Genomic DNA, 18,433 nt, shown 5'->3' on the forward strand with positions numbered 1-18,433 from the left:
TCAAGTCCAACCCTCAGCCCTACTCTACAAAGTTCTCCCCTACACCATATCCCCCAGCATCTCATCCAAACGACCCTTAAACACATCCAGGGATGGTGACTCCACCCCCTCCCTGGGCAGCCTATTCCACTCTCTGACCACTCTTTCTGTGAAAAATTTTTTCCTCCTGTCCAGTCTGAACCTCCCCTGTTGCAGTTTAAAGCCGTTCCCTCTTGTTCTGTCACTAATCACCTGTGAGAAGAGACCAGCACCAACCTCTCTACAATGTCCTTTCAGGGAGCTGTAGAGAGTGATGAGGTCTCCCCTCAGCCTTCTCTTCCCCAAACTAAACAGCCCGAGCTCCTTCAATCTCTCCTCACAGGATTTATTCTCCAGGCCCTTCCCCAGCCTCGTTGCCCTCCTCTGCCCTCGCTCCAGCCCCTCGAGATCTCTCTCGTATTGAGGTGCCCAAAACTGGACACAACACTCCAGGTGTAGCCTCACCAGTGCAGAGCACAGGGGGACTATCACCTCCCTACTTCTGCTGGTCACACTATTTCTAATACAAGCCAGGATGCCGTTGGCTTTCTTGGCCACCTGGGCACACTGCTGGCTCATGTTCAGCTGTTTGTCAATTAGAACCCCCAGATCCTTCTCCTCCAGACAGCTCCAGCCACACCTCCCCGAGCCTGTAGCCATGCAGGGGGTTGTTGTGGCCCAAGTGCAGGACCTGGCACTTGGCCTTGTTGAAGCTCCTGCCATCCAGGGCTTTGTGAAGCAGAAATGACTGAGTAAATGACATACAGATGCTGTACATCACTCTTGGGCCCAGAGAACCTGAGGGGTAACATCATGGGTGGGATTACGATACTGTTCCATTCCATGTGCAGTGTTTAAAAGTCACATCTTAAAGTGCTTTGTTAAAGTATTTTGCTTACACACATACTGCTAAAAGACTGCAGAATACCTTTTTGGCTTGTTAGAACTTTTGTGCATGGGTTTGGAAAAGGAGGATCTCTGGATGGTGGCTATTAATTGCACAAGGCTGGTGTGTTTGGCCAGTGGTTGATAAATAATGTTTATTTACTACTTTTAAGTCTTTATCAGAACTGATGTGGTGATATGCTATTCTTCTCATCTCTGCAGGTACCAGTGATAGCGATATTGGGTTCAGGAGGTGGATTTCGTGCCATGGTGGGGTTTGCTGGAGTCATGAAAGCACTTTATGAATCAGGAATTTTAGACTGTGCGACTTACATTGCTGGTCTCTCAGGATCCACGTGGTAAGAGGTTTTTCTTTGGTTTTTCTTCAGGTTTTCTTCAGAAAGTTCAAGAATGAATTTTCATGAGAATTGACTTGGTTTTAAGGTTATAATTCACACCAAATTTTATTCATACGCCATCAGTACAGAAAAGACATATGGAGAGAGCTATCTTGCAGCATGGTGGGTCAGTGGATCAAGTGTGCTGGTAGAGTTGTTTCAGAATGCCTCGAGGGGTGAGGACAGCTCAGTCTCCAGGTGATCTTCCTAGGAGCTTTGGTACCAGGAATGGATGAAAAGAGGTGCTACACATATGCACCCACATTTCTGTGTCAGCAGCCAATACTGTATGTACAAGGACTGTGTAACTGCTTCTTTCATCTTAATAACCAAAAAATTAAGAATTCAAGCCATTGGTATAAAGCTAAAATATTTTTTTTTGGTGTAGTTTTATTTTCCTGATAAAATGAAAAAAAAAAATAATCCTGTGATTTGAAGATGATGACTTATTCAACCCAAAATGGACTGTATACTTTTGAGGGGCTTTTCAGAGATTCTCAAAATCATTTTAGACTCAGTAGTCCCCTTCTTAGTGGATTTACTGGGGATGTCTAGGACCTGTTCACTGATTCTTTCTTAGTGTAAGGAGATATGAGCAGGTGTATTTCAGCTTGTAGGAAAGAATACTGACTGACTGCCATGCTGCAGGGCATCCTGCTATGGATTGCCTTGTATCACTCCTAATGTCACTGTTTAATTTAGAAATTACATTTTTTTTTAAATAGTTTGTTAGTCAGATGGGAGTAAAGATCTTCAAAGATGTCTGAATTAGAATGTCCTAATCAGGTATTTATGATGTCCTTCTGTCTGAATACTTCATCCCATTAACAGGACCAACATCAACAGGAGAAAATCAGAGTGACGTCGCTGTGTGAAAGGGTGTTATGAGCTCAGGGTTTTGTAGGCAGCAGAATGCTTTGAAGCCCAGTATTATGTCTGCCTCAACCACTCTTCTGAATAGCAGGGTTTCTCTTCTCCCTGCCCAGTGCTATGAACCTGCAGCCTATTGTCTTCTTGGCTTTTATAAAAATTGTCTCAAATTACATTTATTGCAAATGTTGAAACTATTTGTTTTGACATTTCTTAAATGAAATGATGTAACATATTTAATAGCTGGGTGATTTTCATCAGCCAAAGACATCTGACAAATTCAGTCCAAATTTCTTAACTGCTTGGACTACTTAACATTACATTTTTTTTCATTAAATGAAAAATTGCAGACTTTTTTTTGTCTAACTTTAAAGCTTAGTTTTAATGTCAATAGATCAGGTTGTGGTAGAGGGTGTTAGATCTTAAGAAAATTTTGAACTTTACAAGGGAGTATCCCAAATGTCACAAAATAGAATTTTACCATTTTACCAGTTTAAATACTGGAGCTGCATCTGAATCCAGTTTAGGGCCACCTAGTACAAGAAAGGTGTTGACAAACTGGATTAATTCCATCAGAGAACCTCCTAGGCAATTAGGGGACTAGAGCATGTGAGAAAGTGAGACAGCTGGAGTTGTTTATTAGCCTTGAGGAGTAGGCAAAGGTAGTGGTGGTGGGAGATCTTACTGTTATCTTCAGCTACCTGATGAGTAGCTGTAAAGAAAACAGAGTCTATTTGGAGACACACAGAGAAAGGACAAGGAGTAATGGCCATAAGTTACAGCAAGAGAAATTTAGTTAGCTGTTAGGAAAACTATTTTGCAGTGAGAGTGGTCAAGCACTGGAATGTATTGCCCCATCCTTACTTGACTAGGCTGGGTAAGGTGTCATCCCCTCTCTATCTGACTCAGTGAACACTTCATGTGAAAGCAGAACTTGACTGAACAAAGCCCTGAGCAACCTGATCTGATTTTTCAGTTGGCTCTGCACTGAGCAGGAGGTTGGAATAGAGACCTTGAGGATCCTTCCAGTCTAAATTATAAGATTATATGAATGTCTCATTTCTTCAAGAGCAAGGGAAAAAGACTTTTGTTGGAATAGCTAACTATAAATGAACAGGGAATCTGTGGGGTGAATTCTATCCCCTGGTTTAAGTCTCAGGAAGCACATGACTTTTGGTTCCACACGTTCTGAGGAAATACTCTAACCCCAAAGTTGTTAACTCTCTTTAAATAGATAATAATCTGTTCTATTTTTTCAACTCGTGTGAAGCTTTCTTCCCCCTTCCCAGACTAGATAGAAAGCTTTCAGAACACTAGAACGTTTTCAAATGCCAGAAGTCTCTACGAACTAGAGTAAGTTTCTTGTTCAGATTGGGCTGTAAAGGGTTGAGATCCCTGGAACCTGTGTTTCCTGTCACTAGTGGTTGGGGGGACAGATTTATCACTGTCTATCGAGAGACCTGGATGTACTTTAGTCAAATCTGTGAAAAGTGGAAGATATCATTACGCTGGATGAAGAGCAATTGAATAGTGCAACAACAGTGTGAAAAATTTTCACTGTGTTTCTAGGAAATGGTATGTAGTCCATGTTCTGAAAAGACGTCAGGCAGCTGGCCATGAGGTCCTCTTTTGGGAAAACCCAGGTGTGAATACATAATTGATCTGATGTAAACCTATAGAATCTGTATTAAAATAGCAAGATTATCTGAACTGATTCAGTCAGAAACATATGGTGGAAACAGTTGTATTTGAACAGATTTGCTTGTGGTGGCTTGGTGATGTCACCTATTCCGATTTTCCTTGCTTGATGAATAAATAAATTGACAATTTGGCACTCCCTTTCTTTTCTTTTTTTCCATGCAGTCTATTACTTGGGAATAATGTGCTTTTCTTTATTTTTTTCTGAAGGGTGGAGAATTCCTTTCCTGGCGGGAGAGGCAGGTTTTTGCTTGTTCACTGAGATGCATGCCTAACCTTGGAGCAATGCATTTACCTCCCTGATTGTTTCTGTCATCTTGCTTCAACCTTGTACTGAATTCTTCATCCTGCATTTTCCTTTCTCTGCTCGCATGGAAGCTTGCTGCTGTGTTTGTTCCACCCACGAGCTGATGTGCACGCTAAGCTGTAGAGACTGCGCAAGGACGGGTGAATCAAGTTCTTACATCATGCATGTGACAGGGTTCATCACGCTGTCAAGTAAATTGCCAGGCAGTGATCTCAGGCCTAAGCTTACGCTGTGTGTATCTCACTGCTGTGCAGAATTATGCCTGCAGTATGGTATGTATACCCGAGCCAGCTAATTGAATAAATAATAATGAAATGAGAGTCTAGTAGATGAGGACGGCCTGTCTTGAGTCTTCACCCGTAGTGTAACTTAAGCCAACCAAGTGCAAACCACAGTTGTCTGCATGTGTGTCTAAACTTTGTTTTGAGTAAACAAAACTGCAGTTTCCAGAGTGAGTGATGAAATCAAGCTTTGCCTGATAGGCCCCTTCTGAATCCTCAGTCAACTAAACCTCTGCACAGGTTATAGTTATTGTGCTTCATTTTATTATGAAATCCTGGAAAGCATGCCATATACTAATATATTTTAGGAATTTCTGAATAGTGATATTGAACTGGAGAGTGACAGAGAGAGGTACATCTTAGAGTGAAAGAACTGCACGTGTATACTTATAGAACCTGCAGTTTGCCAAATTTAGGTATGCTGTGACAACTTGAGAAGCAATTTTTTCAGTTTATGATGATTCTCTCTATTATCACTTAAACAGATAAATAAAGAGCACTTTAATCTTTTACATCAAACACATTATGGAAGTGTATGTTGAGTGTTTAATTGTGTGCTTACATTTAGAACAAATGGTTTAGCTTTCTATGCCTTGAGAAAAAGGAAATGACAATTTACTGTATAAATGGTGAGTAAATGAATCTGATTTAATCAGTGATTGTATCAAATTATTTATGAGCATTTCAGGCAGCTGACAACAAACCAGGCTTTGATACTTAACAGAGCCTATTTTCCACTGCAGGTACATGTCAACTTTGTATTCACACCCGGATTTTCCAGAAAAGGGACCAAAGGAGATTAATCAAGAATTGATGAACTCTGTGAGTCACAACCCACTTCTGCTGCTCACTCCTCAGAAAGTCAAACGCTACATTGAAGCACTGTGGAATAAGAAAAGCTCAGGGCAGCCTGTCACCTTCACAGATATCTTCGGAATGCTAATAGGTGAAACACTTATCCATAATGTGAGTTCATTTTATTTATGATTATTAGAGTTGAGAAACTATTGCGTAATAACTGCTGCTACTATTTTTTTTGAAAGGACCTTGGTAACAATCAACAAAGCGTGTTTAGCAATAGGAATATTTAAAGTTACAGCTGAACAGATACTGGATAAGAAACTTGTAAAATTCTTTCCTTGCTCTGGGACGTGTTTCTGAATGATACTCATTTCTTTAAGAACTAGGAAAATTTCACACATTCACGTGCAACAGAAATAAACTCAACTGCTGGGTACTTGCAGCAAGCTCTTAGCATTGTGTATCATCCATCAAAATTACTGTCAAGCGATTTCAACAAAAAATTACAAAGTGGTGTCACTTCTTCATACACATTTTGCTGTAAGAAAAGCAGCATTTGCTTAACAAAATACTAATTTCAAGGTAAAAGCTCCACATCTCTATTTATTATTACCTGTTTTTCTGAGAAACAAGACAATAGGAGGGCTCCATTCTTTTGTATTTTATCATGAAAAAATCCTAATTGACTGAATCTGGCACACAGACTTCAAGTTCAAGTAAGTCAGGTGAGCAGAATTTGGGTTTGATCTTATGGTAAGATTGAAGTGTGTTAACAGTTTCACAGATGTGCTTTATACACTTGTATCTTTCATGAATAAACTTTGCCATTAGGTTTTAAACAATTTAAAATACTGAAAAACAGGCAATACAGCTTTTAGTAACTGTGATATATAGGGTAAATTTCTGACGATGAAGGGAGGTTAATATTGTGTGAGGTTGGTTAGAAGTCCCTCTTTACTAAGGAGTTAAACAAACACACAGATTTTTAGCTTAAATTCGAACCTGACACAATCAGTGAAAAATGGAAATAAAGCTCTTGGTTATTCACCGATAACACATCTTAGTACTATTATGTCATAATCACTTTCAGTCTTTCTTGATTGCAGACTCCAGAATATTTTCTGGGGGAGATGCAGATCCTTGGTTAGCAAATGTAAGCCTCTTAATAGTTCATTTGCTTTTCTTAGTTATCTTTGCTTGCTTTTCAGAAACAGCACAAATCGAAAAATATTACATGAACATTAATGGCATTTCTGCCTATGTGGTTTTTTTCTTGTTTTCCACTTTTACAGTAGCAGAGGGAAAGGACTTGCTTTGTCCGGCAATATTGTTTTCTTTTTGGCCATGTTGTTTTGGATTCTATAACACATGCTTATTTCATCTTCCTGTCATGTCTTCTCCCACTTCTTCCTTCCCGAAATGTGCAGTTAAAAGGCATTCAAGCAGATTACTTCCCTTTACAGATTCTTCCGTTCTGTTTTTCTTGGAAGTAACTGAGTTTGTCTATTTTCCTTCTCTTTGAGAATTTCAGAGAAGTGAGTAGTCTCCCAAATACCAGCAGGCCTTTATAGGATCCATTTGCACATGATGTCTTTCTTTTCATGCAGAGAATGGACAGCACTTTGAGCAACATGAAAGAAAAAATCAATAATGCACAATGTGCCCTCCCGCTCTTTACATGTCTCCATGTCAAGCCAGATGTCTCAGAGCTGATGTTTGCAGGTATGTTTTCTAGAGTCACTTGTGAAGAGAGAAGTGTGTAGCTGAAAAGCCTGTTTTTTAATACTTCTGAGAATAATTGTGTCCTGCAACTTGGTACACTTTGAAATTATTAGTCTTATGGCAAGGATTAGGAAGGAATTTACCATGATATGAAACATTCTTCAGGGCTTAACAAAATTTGCATTGTTATGAACTGAGTACAGGGAAATTTTAATTCATAAAAAGAATAGAAAGTTGTGATGTCGAAGGAAATACCAAACAGGCACATCATAAAGACTGTTCTGGTGGGTTTTAAAAGGTGATTGGGAAATGGACACATTTGTGTTCATCAGCTTCTGGGAATCTGACAGTAGAGTCTGAAAACAAGTAAGTTTTTCAGGGATAAGTGATCACATACCTAGGTAGGTGGATGTTTATTCGGTTGGTGCAGTATTTGCACCAAGGTTCCAGGGCTGTGGAGAACAGGCATCAAGTGGTTGTATTTCTCATGGCACACCATGGAGCTGAGCCTTTTCTTGGCTTTTAAGATGTGTCTTTTCCTGTCCATGGAAGGACAAGCAGACTGTATTTTAGGTCAATGGCTTTTTTGTTCTCTATCATTCTTGGGTTTGGAAACTTATTCTTAGACCACTTTGTAACCATTAATTTTTTTTTTTAACCTGAAAATATGTCTAACACCGTAGCAGCCTCTTTAGGTTTCTGTGAAATGTTAAGTGTGGCCAAGTTTTGTTCTCTGTATGTTACCAAAAAAAATTATTTCCTACCAATTGAAAAGTCTACTGCTTGTCTGTGAAGTAGCTAAGTACACTGCAGAAGCCAAGACAAAAAGAAAGCTGATGTTTCTCCAACAGCAGAAAGCTGCTTAACATCAGTATATCAAACAGGTAAAGGGAAATGTCTTCAGTCGCACGGGATTATTCCTCTTTCTAAGAGTGAAATCAGAATTGAACAAACAGATATACTACCTCTTTTCTACTTCTTGCACAGTGTAAAGTACTGTTGGTTACACAAAAGGGGATTTTGGTTTTATTTATCCCATAGGTTTTAATATCATCTAGTAGCCTCAATTGAGAGTGCATCCAACTGTGCTAGATGCTGTATCATGAGAAGGATATGTAAATGTAAAGGATATGTAAATGTAAAGGATATGTAAATGTAAAGGATATGTAAACGTAAAGGATATATATTTATATATCAGACTGAGAAGGGAAACACCAAGTAACTTGTGCAAGTTTTATAATGTCAGACATTGGATCCACATTTTCTAAAAAGATTATTTGGAAAAGTTGCTGTCAAAACTTTGTTCGTAGATGAAAATGAGGTTGTAAATTAGGTTAATTTTTTCATGGGAGAACGTCTACTTTCCTCCTTAGGAAACTGAAACCTTTTGTTTGAAAACAAAAGTACTTTGTTTTTTGATGAGCTTCTGTTTTCTGAGAATTTTTATTTGGGTTACTTATTTACTGTTTTAAAAACAAAATTACCTTTAGTTAATAATGGCCTTCTCTAAGCAAGACCAGAAGCACGTGAAGACTGGCCTAATTTCTCTAGCCTTACCAACAGGTCTAAAAAAGGTATTGCCTCTGCCAGTGGATCTTGGTTTTGCTTTTTTGGAGCTATCATCTATATCATTGTATAGGATGCTAGATCTTGGTCGTTTGTATTGTAAGCTTTTTTTTCTCCTTTTGGAACTGAACAGCAATTCTTGATGTGAAATATGTAGTAAATTTTGAACAGAGATATTTACACTTTCTTATTTATGAGATTACAGATGAAGGGTGAGATCTTTCATGTTGTTTCAAGTTGAAATGCATTAATTATATCAGATAACATACCTTCCGGGAGTGATGGTGCAAGATTTCATGCAGCTGCTAATAGCTTTCATGCCCCAGGCTCTGCATGTTTTCCCTACCAATAGCATTTCTGACCCAGGTGGCGCCGGCCATACCCAAAACTGCAGTAATCATTTTAACTGAACATAATTACAGTGATTTAGTTAAAGAGAGCTGCTTCCCCCCGCCCCCCCTCCATTGCTATAGCTTCTTTAATGATAAGAAATTATCTGAAGATCCTGATATCCAGTATTAAAGGGGAATATAATGTTTGGCTTTGGTGTTGCATGCTTCCATCCCCCAACAGCCTCGTTCACCAGCTTTGCTGCTGCTACAGCGCCAGACCGGTCAGAATTTGGATTTTGGGGTTTTGCTCTTGAAAGCCGTTATAGTAAACTTATATCTGCGAGAGCATGAGTGTGTGAAGTGCTGCAGAATTCATTTGGGAAGCAGGGCTGCCTTGAGGTATGGATGCATAGCCCTCGGCTCAGGGGCTCCGGGTTTCAGAGGGATCCTGCAGCCGGTGCTGGGTGAGCCATCTCATCACACGTGCTGGATTGGGCATGGGCTTTGGATCTGCCCGGGCGCAGCAAGGCTGCAAGTGAATGTGGTGTTAGTGTGTGAGTACAGTCCATGCATATATATGCCCAATCCTGAATCTGAAAAATGCTTAATGTTGGCAAAATTTTACCTCTTTGTCTTCCCTCCTGAGAACAGGAAAAATCTGTTGCATCTTCAGCTGGTATGAGGCAGTGTAGAGTTATGATCTAACTTACATCAGGGCCACATCCAGAATGCACTGAACACAGCTGAGAGGCTTGACTTTAGTATGTTTTGGATTAAGCCACAGCCAAGAGTCAAGCCTGGTTTACTGGGATATAAACACTATGTGTTTCTCTCGATACAGAGTTCTTGTCTCTTTGAACATTCAAGTCCTGCTCATTTAAATGGCCACTGTCTCAAGGAGCTTCTGGAATGGCAGAAGCTAATGCTGAAGCCCTTTAATTTTAAGGCAGAAATCTTATTTCCCTAAACAGGATATGTGATTTGTGGAATCATCTTCTTCAGTGCAAATACAGAATGAAAGCGGCCTATCACAGATTAAATTAATTCAAATTCTAAATTCAATCGTGCTGTCAACGTGGTTCTGAATGCACATCTGCCAATTCCTGTTTATATATCTGAAGGGAAATACCATTAAATTCCTGGACTGGGTCTTCAAAGGAATTTCCTACTGCTCCAATAAATGTGGAGATTTGTGGGTGGTTTATTTGGAAAATAGGATGTTATATTTGACTTAGCATAGATAAGCATTGCCCCATGAAACGAAACTCTCAGCAGTCGTGATTAAATCTTTACTGTTCAGGACAAGTGTTTAACCTTATTGTTAACATTTCAACAGAAACACTGAATATCTTGAGGAGTGGATGGCATTCTGTGACTTGTGGGGATCTTTCAAAGCTGTTTTGTTTGCCTTTCTATTCCAGAATTATTTCTAGTTTGTTTATAGAAGCAGTCAAATCGATCACTACAGAAAATATGGAAGATAAAACAGATGAATGGGTGAAATACTAAAAATGTAGGGTATTTTTTGTTTGTTATTGCTTCCTTTTTGTAATGAATTCTCTGATGTAAGCAGCTCCACTGGTATCAAAGAAGATATTTCAAAATCAGCTAAAATCCATTTTCAAAAAAGGCATACATCATAGAATGTAAATCACTTCTAAAATTTTCTGCTAAGATCAGAAAATACATTTGAACATTTTATTCTGTATTTTAATTGGGCTCGCTATTCAATAAAATGGCATGTACTTTTGAAAATATGTTTGGCATTGTTTGTTATTAATAAGTTTCTCAGCTGCCTCTCAGCATTGCCTTGTCATATTGGATTTCACCAGAAACTTTAGATTTTGATGAATCCAAATGCCTCTCCTAGAATATTTCACAACTTTTTTGATATTAAATAATTTTTCTGCCGCCTGTGTCACTGCCCTCCGCATTTTTGGCAGGATCACAGTGAAAGAAAAGAAACTTGTAACTTAGACCCACGTTGCATTTCATGTGAAGCATGAGATGAAAACCAGATGTCATTTTGTTTTTCTCATTCTTTTATACTTCTGTTTTTACAACCTCATATTTTTTCACCAGAGTTTGTTGTGATAAGAGAAAATGAGAATGAGAATTCCTTCTCTGCTGAGCCTTTAGACTGTCCTTCATTTGAAATCAAAGTTTTGACTTTTGCACAACCTAAGAGGTATTCCTGTTGGTTATTTAGCTTCCCATTTAACTCAAATTTCTTTGCTTAGACAGAGGTTTCATTTGTTTAGGTGTTTTCCTTTGCTGTTTCTATTCAGGTTGAGATTGTTAACTGAGCACAATTTTGTTTCTTATTTTGCAGACTGGGTGGAATTCAGTCCATATGAGATTGGTATGGCAAAGTATGGCACTTTTATGTCTCCTGATTTGTTTGGAAGCAAATTTTTTATGGGGACAGTGGTGAAGAAGTATAGTGAAAATCCCTTGCATTTCTTGATGGGTGAGTGTATGACAGAAAGAGACTTTAAAATAAAACTAATTTCAGTAGTTCTTGGACAAAGGACTTTTAAATGCAATCACAGAGTGTGAGACAAGAGGTAGAGTTCTCAGTTTGTTGGAAGACATCCATTTGAAAGATTTCACAGACATGGATTGGCATTCCCTGTTTTTTTGTTTCTGGTATGTACATTTGAGCTTATGACTTAGCATGTTCCAAAATCAGAGGTGTCTTCAGAGAGCAAGCAACTGCTTAAATATTGCAATTTTTTTTTTTTTTTCTCTTCCATCAGCCTCCATTCATTGTTTACTTTTTCCCTTTCAGGTGTCTGGGGCAGTGCATTTTCTATATTATTTAACAGAGTGCTCGGCGTCTCAAATTCTCAGAATAAAGGACCCACCATGGAAGAAGAATTAGGTAATATTAGTAAATAATTCTACTATGCAAAACAATTACTAGCAAGATTCAGTGCACTCTCACTCTGTGGAAGGATGGCACTCTCCTGGTAGTCATTTTACCAATGTAGAATTCCAGTAACTTTAACTGCTGACATTGTTAGATGTTGATGAGGCTTCAGGGGGACTTTATAACAGCCGTCCAGTACTTACTGGGGGCTACAGGAAAGCTGGGGAGGGACTCTTTATCAGGGAGTGTAGTGACAGGACAAGGGGTAACAGTTTTAAACTGACAGAGGGTAGATTTAGATTAGATATAGGGAAGAAATTCTTCCCTGTGAGGGTGGTGAGGCCCTGGCACAGGTTGCCCAGAGAAGCTGTGGCTGCCCCCTCCCTGGAAGGGTTCAAGGCCAGGTTGGACGGGGCTTTGGGCAACCTGGGCTAGTGGAAGGTGTCCCTGCACATGGCAGGGGGTTGGAACTAGGTGATCTTTAAGGTCCCTTCCAACCCAAACCAGTCTGTGATTCTGTGGTTCTGTGATTCTATCCAATTATTTTAATGAAGTTAAAAGAATCCAACTCCATTTTTTATGCTCTTATGATAGATTTTGGAGATCAGAAGCTGACAAGTACTTGATGGTTACTTGTGTAGTCTCTTGACACTGGACTCTATTATGCAAGGGCTTGATAAATAAAATTTATCATCTCTGGATTGTTAGCTTGTTCCATTCTAACCACTGCTGGTCTCTGATCCTGTGCTTACTAATTTAATGATTTTTGGTTTCATTCCTAGTGCACAAATGGCATAATGACTGTAAGGAAAGAGTTGTAGCTTGGTTTGTATAGACTTTATTGTGTTTTATTTGAGAATGCAGTCGATAAAGAGAGGTTGTTTTACACATTTTTTCCTATTCAGAAGATGGCATTACAAGGAGATATATGACCAGTAAATAAAATGTATTAGATAGCCAGATTTCTATGAAGAGTGTGGAGGGCAAAAGCAGGTTGAGTTGATTTAAAAAAACCCAAACAAGCCCCTTGGCTGTCTCTGTCTCCTGATAGATGGTATTCAGCTGTTTGATAATGTACTTATGTATGGATGGAAATGAAACCTGTGTCTCCAGGTTCATATTTCTGATGCACCTCAGGAGTGTTGACACCTACTAATGGAGGATCTCTGTTGATAGTGGAGAATTCTGTCTTACTGCTTTTTAAGATGTTGAGAGACAGAATGTTATTTCTCATCCATGGCTCATTTCACATACAATTCTAAAAATATGCTTTGAAGGGGGGCTAGATGTGAAAATACTAATGTGACTTGAATCACAATCTATTACCAGAGCTGAAGATGTTCCAGTGAAACCTTGGTACCACCAAAGCAAATGGCGAAATGCCAGTGGACATCAGAAGAGCCAGTGTTGCACACAGCGTGTGTAAATCACACCTAGAGCACTCAGTAATAAATTTTGCGTAGGGGTTGCTTTAAAGAAATTATTTGATGTCCAACAATTGCATTTGTTGGTTTTGTTAGCTTCATCTTTTGGTCACTAGTTTTTATTTTGACCTATCTCCTATATCATCTCTCAAGAATTTGTACATGTTTGTCTTTGGTGCGTGTTTGTCCATTGATGGTATTTGAGTAGTGACTGAGGACCCACTGAGTATAACAAAGAAAAAGTATTTAAAGAAAAATACAAGATGACTAAGCTCTTCTGTTTTTGTGGGGATTTTTACAGTGTTGTATATAAGTCTAAGAGGACGTAATCCTCTGTAGGAAAAAAGCAACATTGGTGGTCATCTGTATCCAGGATTCATTACCAAGGGTAATAAAACTGTGTATTTTTACACTTGATACTGTGGTGACTCTCTCTTCAATCTTCTCTTTCATCCAGGCGTGCTTATAGAAATTAGATTTAGACTTAAGCAAAAAGTGCTAAGTGTAATTGCCGTTGTTTTGATACTGCATTTGGTAGAAATTACAGCATTTGTTGGAAATTACAGCCCAAAGCAGGGGTATGCCACCAGAGACCAACATCTACATTATCCTTCTGTGAGAAAAAGTAAATGTTATTTTATTTTCATTTTTTAATGGAAAAAACAATTAGTTGATAATACGTTCGACTTCATTAGGAAACAACCCTCATTCAGTTTATTTTAACTGGCTTCAAATTTCAATTAGAGATGATTCCTAGCATACTTTATACTAGGGAATAAAGGGGTTTAGTTTTCAGAAGTCTTCTCTTGGATACATTTGCATCACTGCGATTCAGTTCCTGTCTCCACTCTGTAGGGTATGAACTTCTGAGATGAGGCTGCTTATAAAACTGTATTTCAAGAAAGGCTTCCCTCTGTAATTAGCAAAAATTATGTTGTCATCCTGTAATGCATTCTCACGTGAATTCACCTCCACTAAAAACCTTACCTGAGGAGTGGAATGTGTTGCTTTTTCAGTATTCATTTTCACTTTGAAATAATGCCTTGAGATAGTAATGAATGGTTAACAATGACTTTGTGGTTAGTTTGGAAACAAAGCTGTTGACCCTAACAAAATGCAGAGTTTTGCCAGAGAAGTTCACTTATTTCTGGTTTTATTTCTCTCACTTAATGTTATGAGGTGAAAACCGTTGTGTTTTCTACCTGTGTGACTGCGTTAGCCTTTATTTTTCACACATACTCCAGCAGAACTTTCATAACCATCTTGGCTTTGGTTTTCTCAGCCCTTTGGCTAATCTGTTTAGTGCAGGAGCTTTACAAAAATTGCAGGCTAAAGCCAAAATATTCTGAGCAGATTCTGAACATAGAGATGTCCACAGCAGATTGAATCTCTTCAGCTGTATTTTCTGTTATGAAGACTATGATAGTTTTATGACTCAAATTGTTTTGAAATTCTTAGCTGGTCTGACAATTAAACCCTAGCAGATTAAAGTAATTTTATATTTCTCTCAACAGAAAACATTAGGCTAAAGCATCTTGTAAGCAATGACAGTTCAGACAGTGAAGATGAATCACAGCATCCTAAAGGTAAGGAAATCCTCATATTTTATTTCATAATTTACTTTTTTCATCAGCTTTCGTGTGGCATGGTCAAGTTTGTGGATGCTGGTAATTAGCCATAGCTGGTTTTCCTTAATTTTACCAATAGTCTCTTTTAACTGAGAGCTCTTCTCTCATTTATACCAATGGTAAAACTATGGTCCATTAATTGGTTTAATGGTAAAACTAATGTCTAGCCCAAGGATCTTAAAGGAGCCATTGGTGCAACAAAATAGAGAAATGTTGAACAAGAGGCTTTGGCTTGACTTCATGCCTCCTGCTCAAGCTGATGATCAAATGATTCTCTCACACATCTTCAATCTTGGCATCAGCCCAACAGAGGTCTGCAATTTTACATACATCCAAAAATTAGGCTTGCTGAGCCAGTAAGCTCCAGAAGTTTGTTGCCAGCAAGCTGCTGGGCTCAGAGACATGTCTGAATTGTTAATAGCCCAGCAAAACTAATATTAGCCATTGTTTCCAAGGGTTCCTTGGCCAAATATTTACCTGAGAATGGTTTAATTTGTGTTTCCAGCATTCATAGATGTCTTCTAGCACGTTTACAAATGACACCTGATCAGGAAATTCCTAGTACCTGGCACAATATTCTAAACAATGCCTTCTTCACTTCCCCTTATGTGTAAAATAATAGGGGGAGGGTGATACTACATTTTGTGTTCATTTGTGGATTTCCTGTTTAAGCAGTATAGCCAGCACGAAACACTACATTCCTCTCATAGTTTGTAGTGATAGTGGACAACCTACAAATCTGTGATTTGTAAATGCTTGGTAATCCCTCTCACTTCTGTAGAATATTATTGTACAGATGTTGGACATCTAAACTTCGTGGTGTTCAGTGCTTGTTTTCTCTCTACTTACATAAAAAACAGCTCCTTTAAAGCCTGGATTAAAGAGGCACATTTCAGTGCTGGATTTAAAGTATCAAGCCTGAGCCTGAATTACCTTCTTATAGAAAACACCCTAAAAAGTCAAGTTTTGTCAGTTTACGAATGCAAGGTGATGCCAATCCAAGTCATTTCTACTGCAACATCTAGCTGTAGACATCTAAATCTGGACATTTCATTGTTCTCTTTAGTTAATTAAAACCAGATATTGATTGTAGCCTACAGTTTACTGTAAGGATATTTTCAGATATTTTAGAATTCCTATTCTCTTTTATGCAGACTGACTTTGCCTTCTTAATGAAGGCTGTGTTTCTAGCGATCACCTAAGGATGAAGAAGGGTGTCAGTACACATCCAGGTGAATTTAGTTCTACACGGAGTATGGATCTTGGTGACTCAAGTCTGTCCCCTGAGCCCAGGAGAGTTTGCATTCTGGGTGCTAGCACAGATAAAGCCATATCATCTTTGCCCTTTCCATCCAGACCAATTAAGTCTGGCTCAGGTCGTCTAAAACATTGCCATTCTATTTTTCTGATGGACACATTGGCACTCCTGTACTGCAGATTGAAAGTTTCACTGGCCTGTGAAGTTAAGAGGATGGTTTCTCTCCATTCCTCTGAAATTCTTGCAGCAAAGCTCCTTCATTCAGTCCATGGGTCCTTGAAAGAGGGCTATGACCCAATTCCTCTTGTTTTAATAGGTCCTTTATTTTAGTAGACCGAGAAATCTTGGTTTTATACTTTTTAGGTTAACTGCCTCACCATTGGTTATTTTCATTTTCCTCTACAGGCACTGAAAATGCTGAGGCAAATCAAGAATATCAGAACAGCAGCCAAGAAAGCTGGGTGCAGCGAATGCTGATGGCTTTGGTGGGTGATAGTGCCCTTTTCAACACCAGGGAAGGGCGCGCTGGGAAGGTGCACAACTTCATGCTGGGGTTGAACCTCAACAGCTGCTACCCGCTCTCTCCTCTGGCAGACCTTCTTACTCAGGAGTCCGTGGAGGAAGATGAACTAGACGCAGCTGTTGCAGGTTAGTTCCCAGAGAGCCTCTGTTGCTGCATATTCATTAGTAAAACCAGAAACGGCGAATTCTCGGTGTGGTAACGTTGAACTGTGAGGCTTACAACAGCACGTACCTGAAGGCAGGGGAACGTTTCTGTAGCGGCAGTCGTGAGTGTTGATGAGCAGCAGAGGTTGTGCGGTGACCGCACAGTGGCTTCTGTCGCTGCCTACGTGCCCTGTCTCCTGGCAGAGCGTGCAGAACACTCACTGCCTTTTGGAGGGGAAGTGGCTCTTTGTTCTGAAGGAATTGCTGGCAGAGCTGACCAAGCTGCTTTTGTGCATGGTGTCCTTCATTACGGCCACTTTCTTACTCTCTTGGACTTCTGCAAAGGGTATCCTGTGTTATTCCTTTTCCTTTATTGGTGCTAAACCTTCTGGTAGAAATAAAACCTTTCCTTGTTCTCCTACAGGGCTTCCCTGTTGCAAAAATTTTGTAGCTCTTCCGCTGTCTTTGTCTTCCTCTGAAAAACCTGTGGAGGCAACACACTTCTTTACTTGTAGATCCTTGCTTTGCTGGCACCACGTTCTTCCCAGTGTGACTGATCTGTCAGGTGCATTCACATTTCACGTGTCACTGAGGGGTAGATGCATCCACATTTCTTGTTGGCTTAAGCAAGAAGCAGGAATGCAGAAAAATAAGAATTTCAGAAACATGTTAATTTGCAAAAGAAGTTCAATGCCTTCCTCCACTCCATGAAGTATGTTGTGTCTGGGACAGTAGCTGCAAAGAATTAGGAATCATATTCAATTAGTATTTTGAAGATTTGCTATAGACACTGTTCATTACAGTCTTCTCAATGAAAGCCAGTTATTTTCTTAGTATTCTCCTGGCACTGGTACTTTCTTTTTCTTCCTCAGTAGGCAACAGAGCACTGAGGTAAGGATGCAAATTGCCCAGTAAAAAAGTTACATCACAGTGAAGATGCACACTTGGTGGAGCCTCCACATACAGTTTCTGTGATGCAAACTGTAACGCTTCTGGCTGATTATGGATTATTACTGACATCCATCGAGCCAAGGAACTACGAAGCTCTGAAAGTGGTGTTCCTTCCATGTTCTTGTGTAGTGGCACAGCACTGCCAACCACCCCACGTAATAACGGCAGTCACTTCAGCCCTTGTTTTCTATTCAGAGGAAGGAGATTGTCCTCGCTGGTTACTATGCAATAGTAAATACCAGAGGTCGTTTAAAAGCTTAAGGAGCAGACGCGCTCTAATGTGTATTTGTTAATGTAGCAAATCCCTTTGAGTGGTAATTTCCATCTGTACTCCACTTTCTAAATATTTTTATCATCTCAGAAGTGTTTACAGCTGGGTAGTCTTAATATTTATAGTAGTTGTAAAAGAGGCAGGAAAGCGGGTAGTAAATTTATGGTTGGAAAAAATGACAGTTGATGAGAATTTTGCATAATTAAGACATGTGGATAATCTTCAGAATCAACTATCAACTTCCTGGATTTTATCTTCAGTTGAAATAAAATGCTGGTTTGGCAGAATGAGCCTGTACCCGAGACAATTATTTTTAAGTGCCTGAAATTTCTTTGGGTAAAATATCTTGCAAAAGTTTGACATAACTTCAATTTTTTTAGTGTTAGCTAAAGCCCACTCTCATAAACCTGAACTAACAACTCGAATCTAACAGCTGTGAGTAGTTGCAATATTACGGTCAAGAATAGTTAAAAAACCCTTGAAAT

The 18,433-nt window shown here is 39.2% G+C and overlaps 1 protein-coding gene across 2 annotated transcripts in view; it reads left to right on the forward strand.

The window, feature by feature from the left end:
- PLA2G4A (phospholipase A2 group IVA) overlaps positions 1 to 18,433 on the forward strand; it is an 87,544-nt gene that overhangs the window by 58,660 nt on the left and 10,451 nt on the right. For both annotated transcript variants that reach the window (XM_074833149.1, XM_074833151.1), the window contains exons 9-15: positions 1,126 to 1,262; positions 5,201 to 5,423; positions 6,866 to 6,980; positions 11,211 to 11,348; positions 11,670 to 11,762; positions 14,689 to 14,760; positions 16,466 to 16,708. In XM_074833149.1, coding sequence (XP_074689250.1) covers positions 1,126 to 1,262; positions 5,201 to 5,423; positions 6,866 to 6,980; positions 11,211 to 11,348; positions 11,670 to 11,762; positions 14,689 to 14,760; positions 16,466 to 16,708 — 1,021 coding nt within the window. The remainder of the gene's footprint in view (positions 1 to 1,125; positions 1,263 to 5,200; positions 5,424 to 6,865; positions 6,981 to 11,210; positions 11,349 to 11,669; positions 11,763 to 14,688; positions 14,761 to 16,465; positions 16,709 to 18,433) is intronic.

The sequence above is a fragment of the Strix aluco genome, chromosome 8 (genome assembly GCF_031877795.1).
Source record: "Strix aluco isolate bStrAlu1 chromosome 8, bStrAlu1.hap1, whole genome shotgun sequence".
Taxonomy (NCBI): Eukaryota; Metazoa; Chordata; class Aves; order Strigiformes; family Strigidae; genus Strix; species Strix aluco.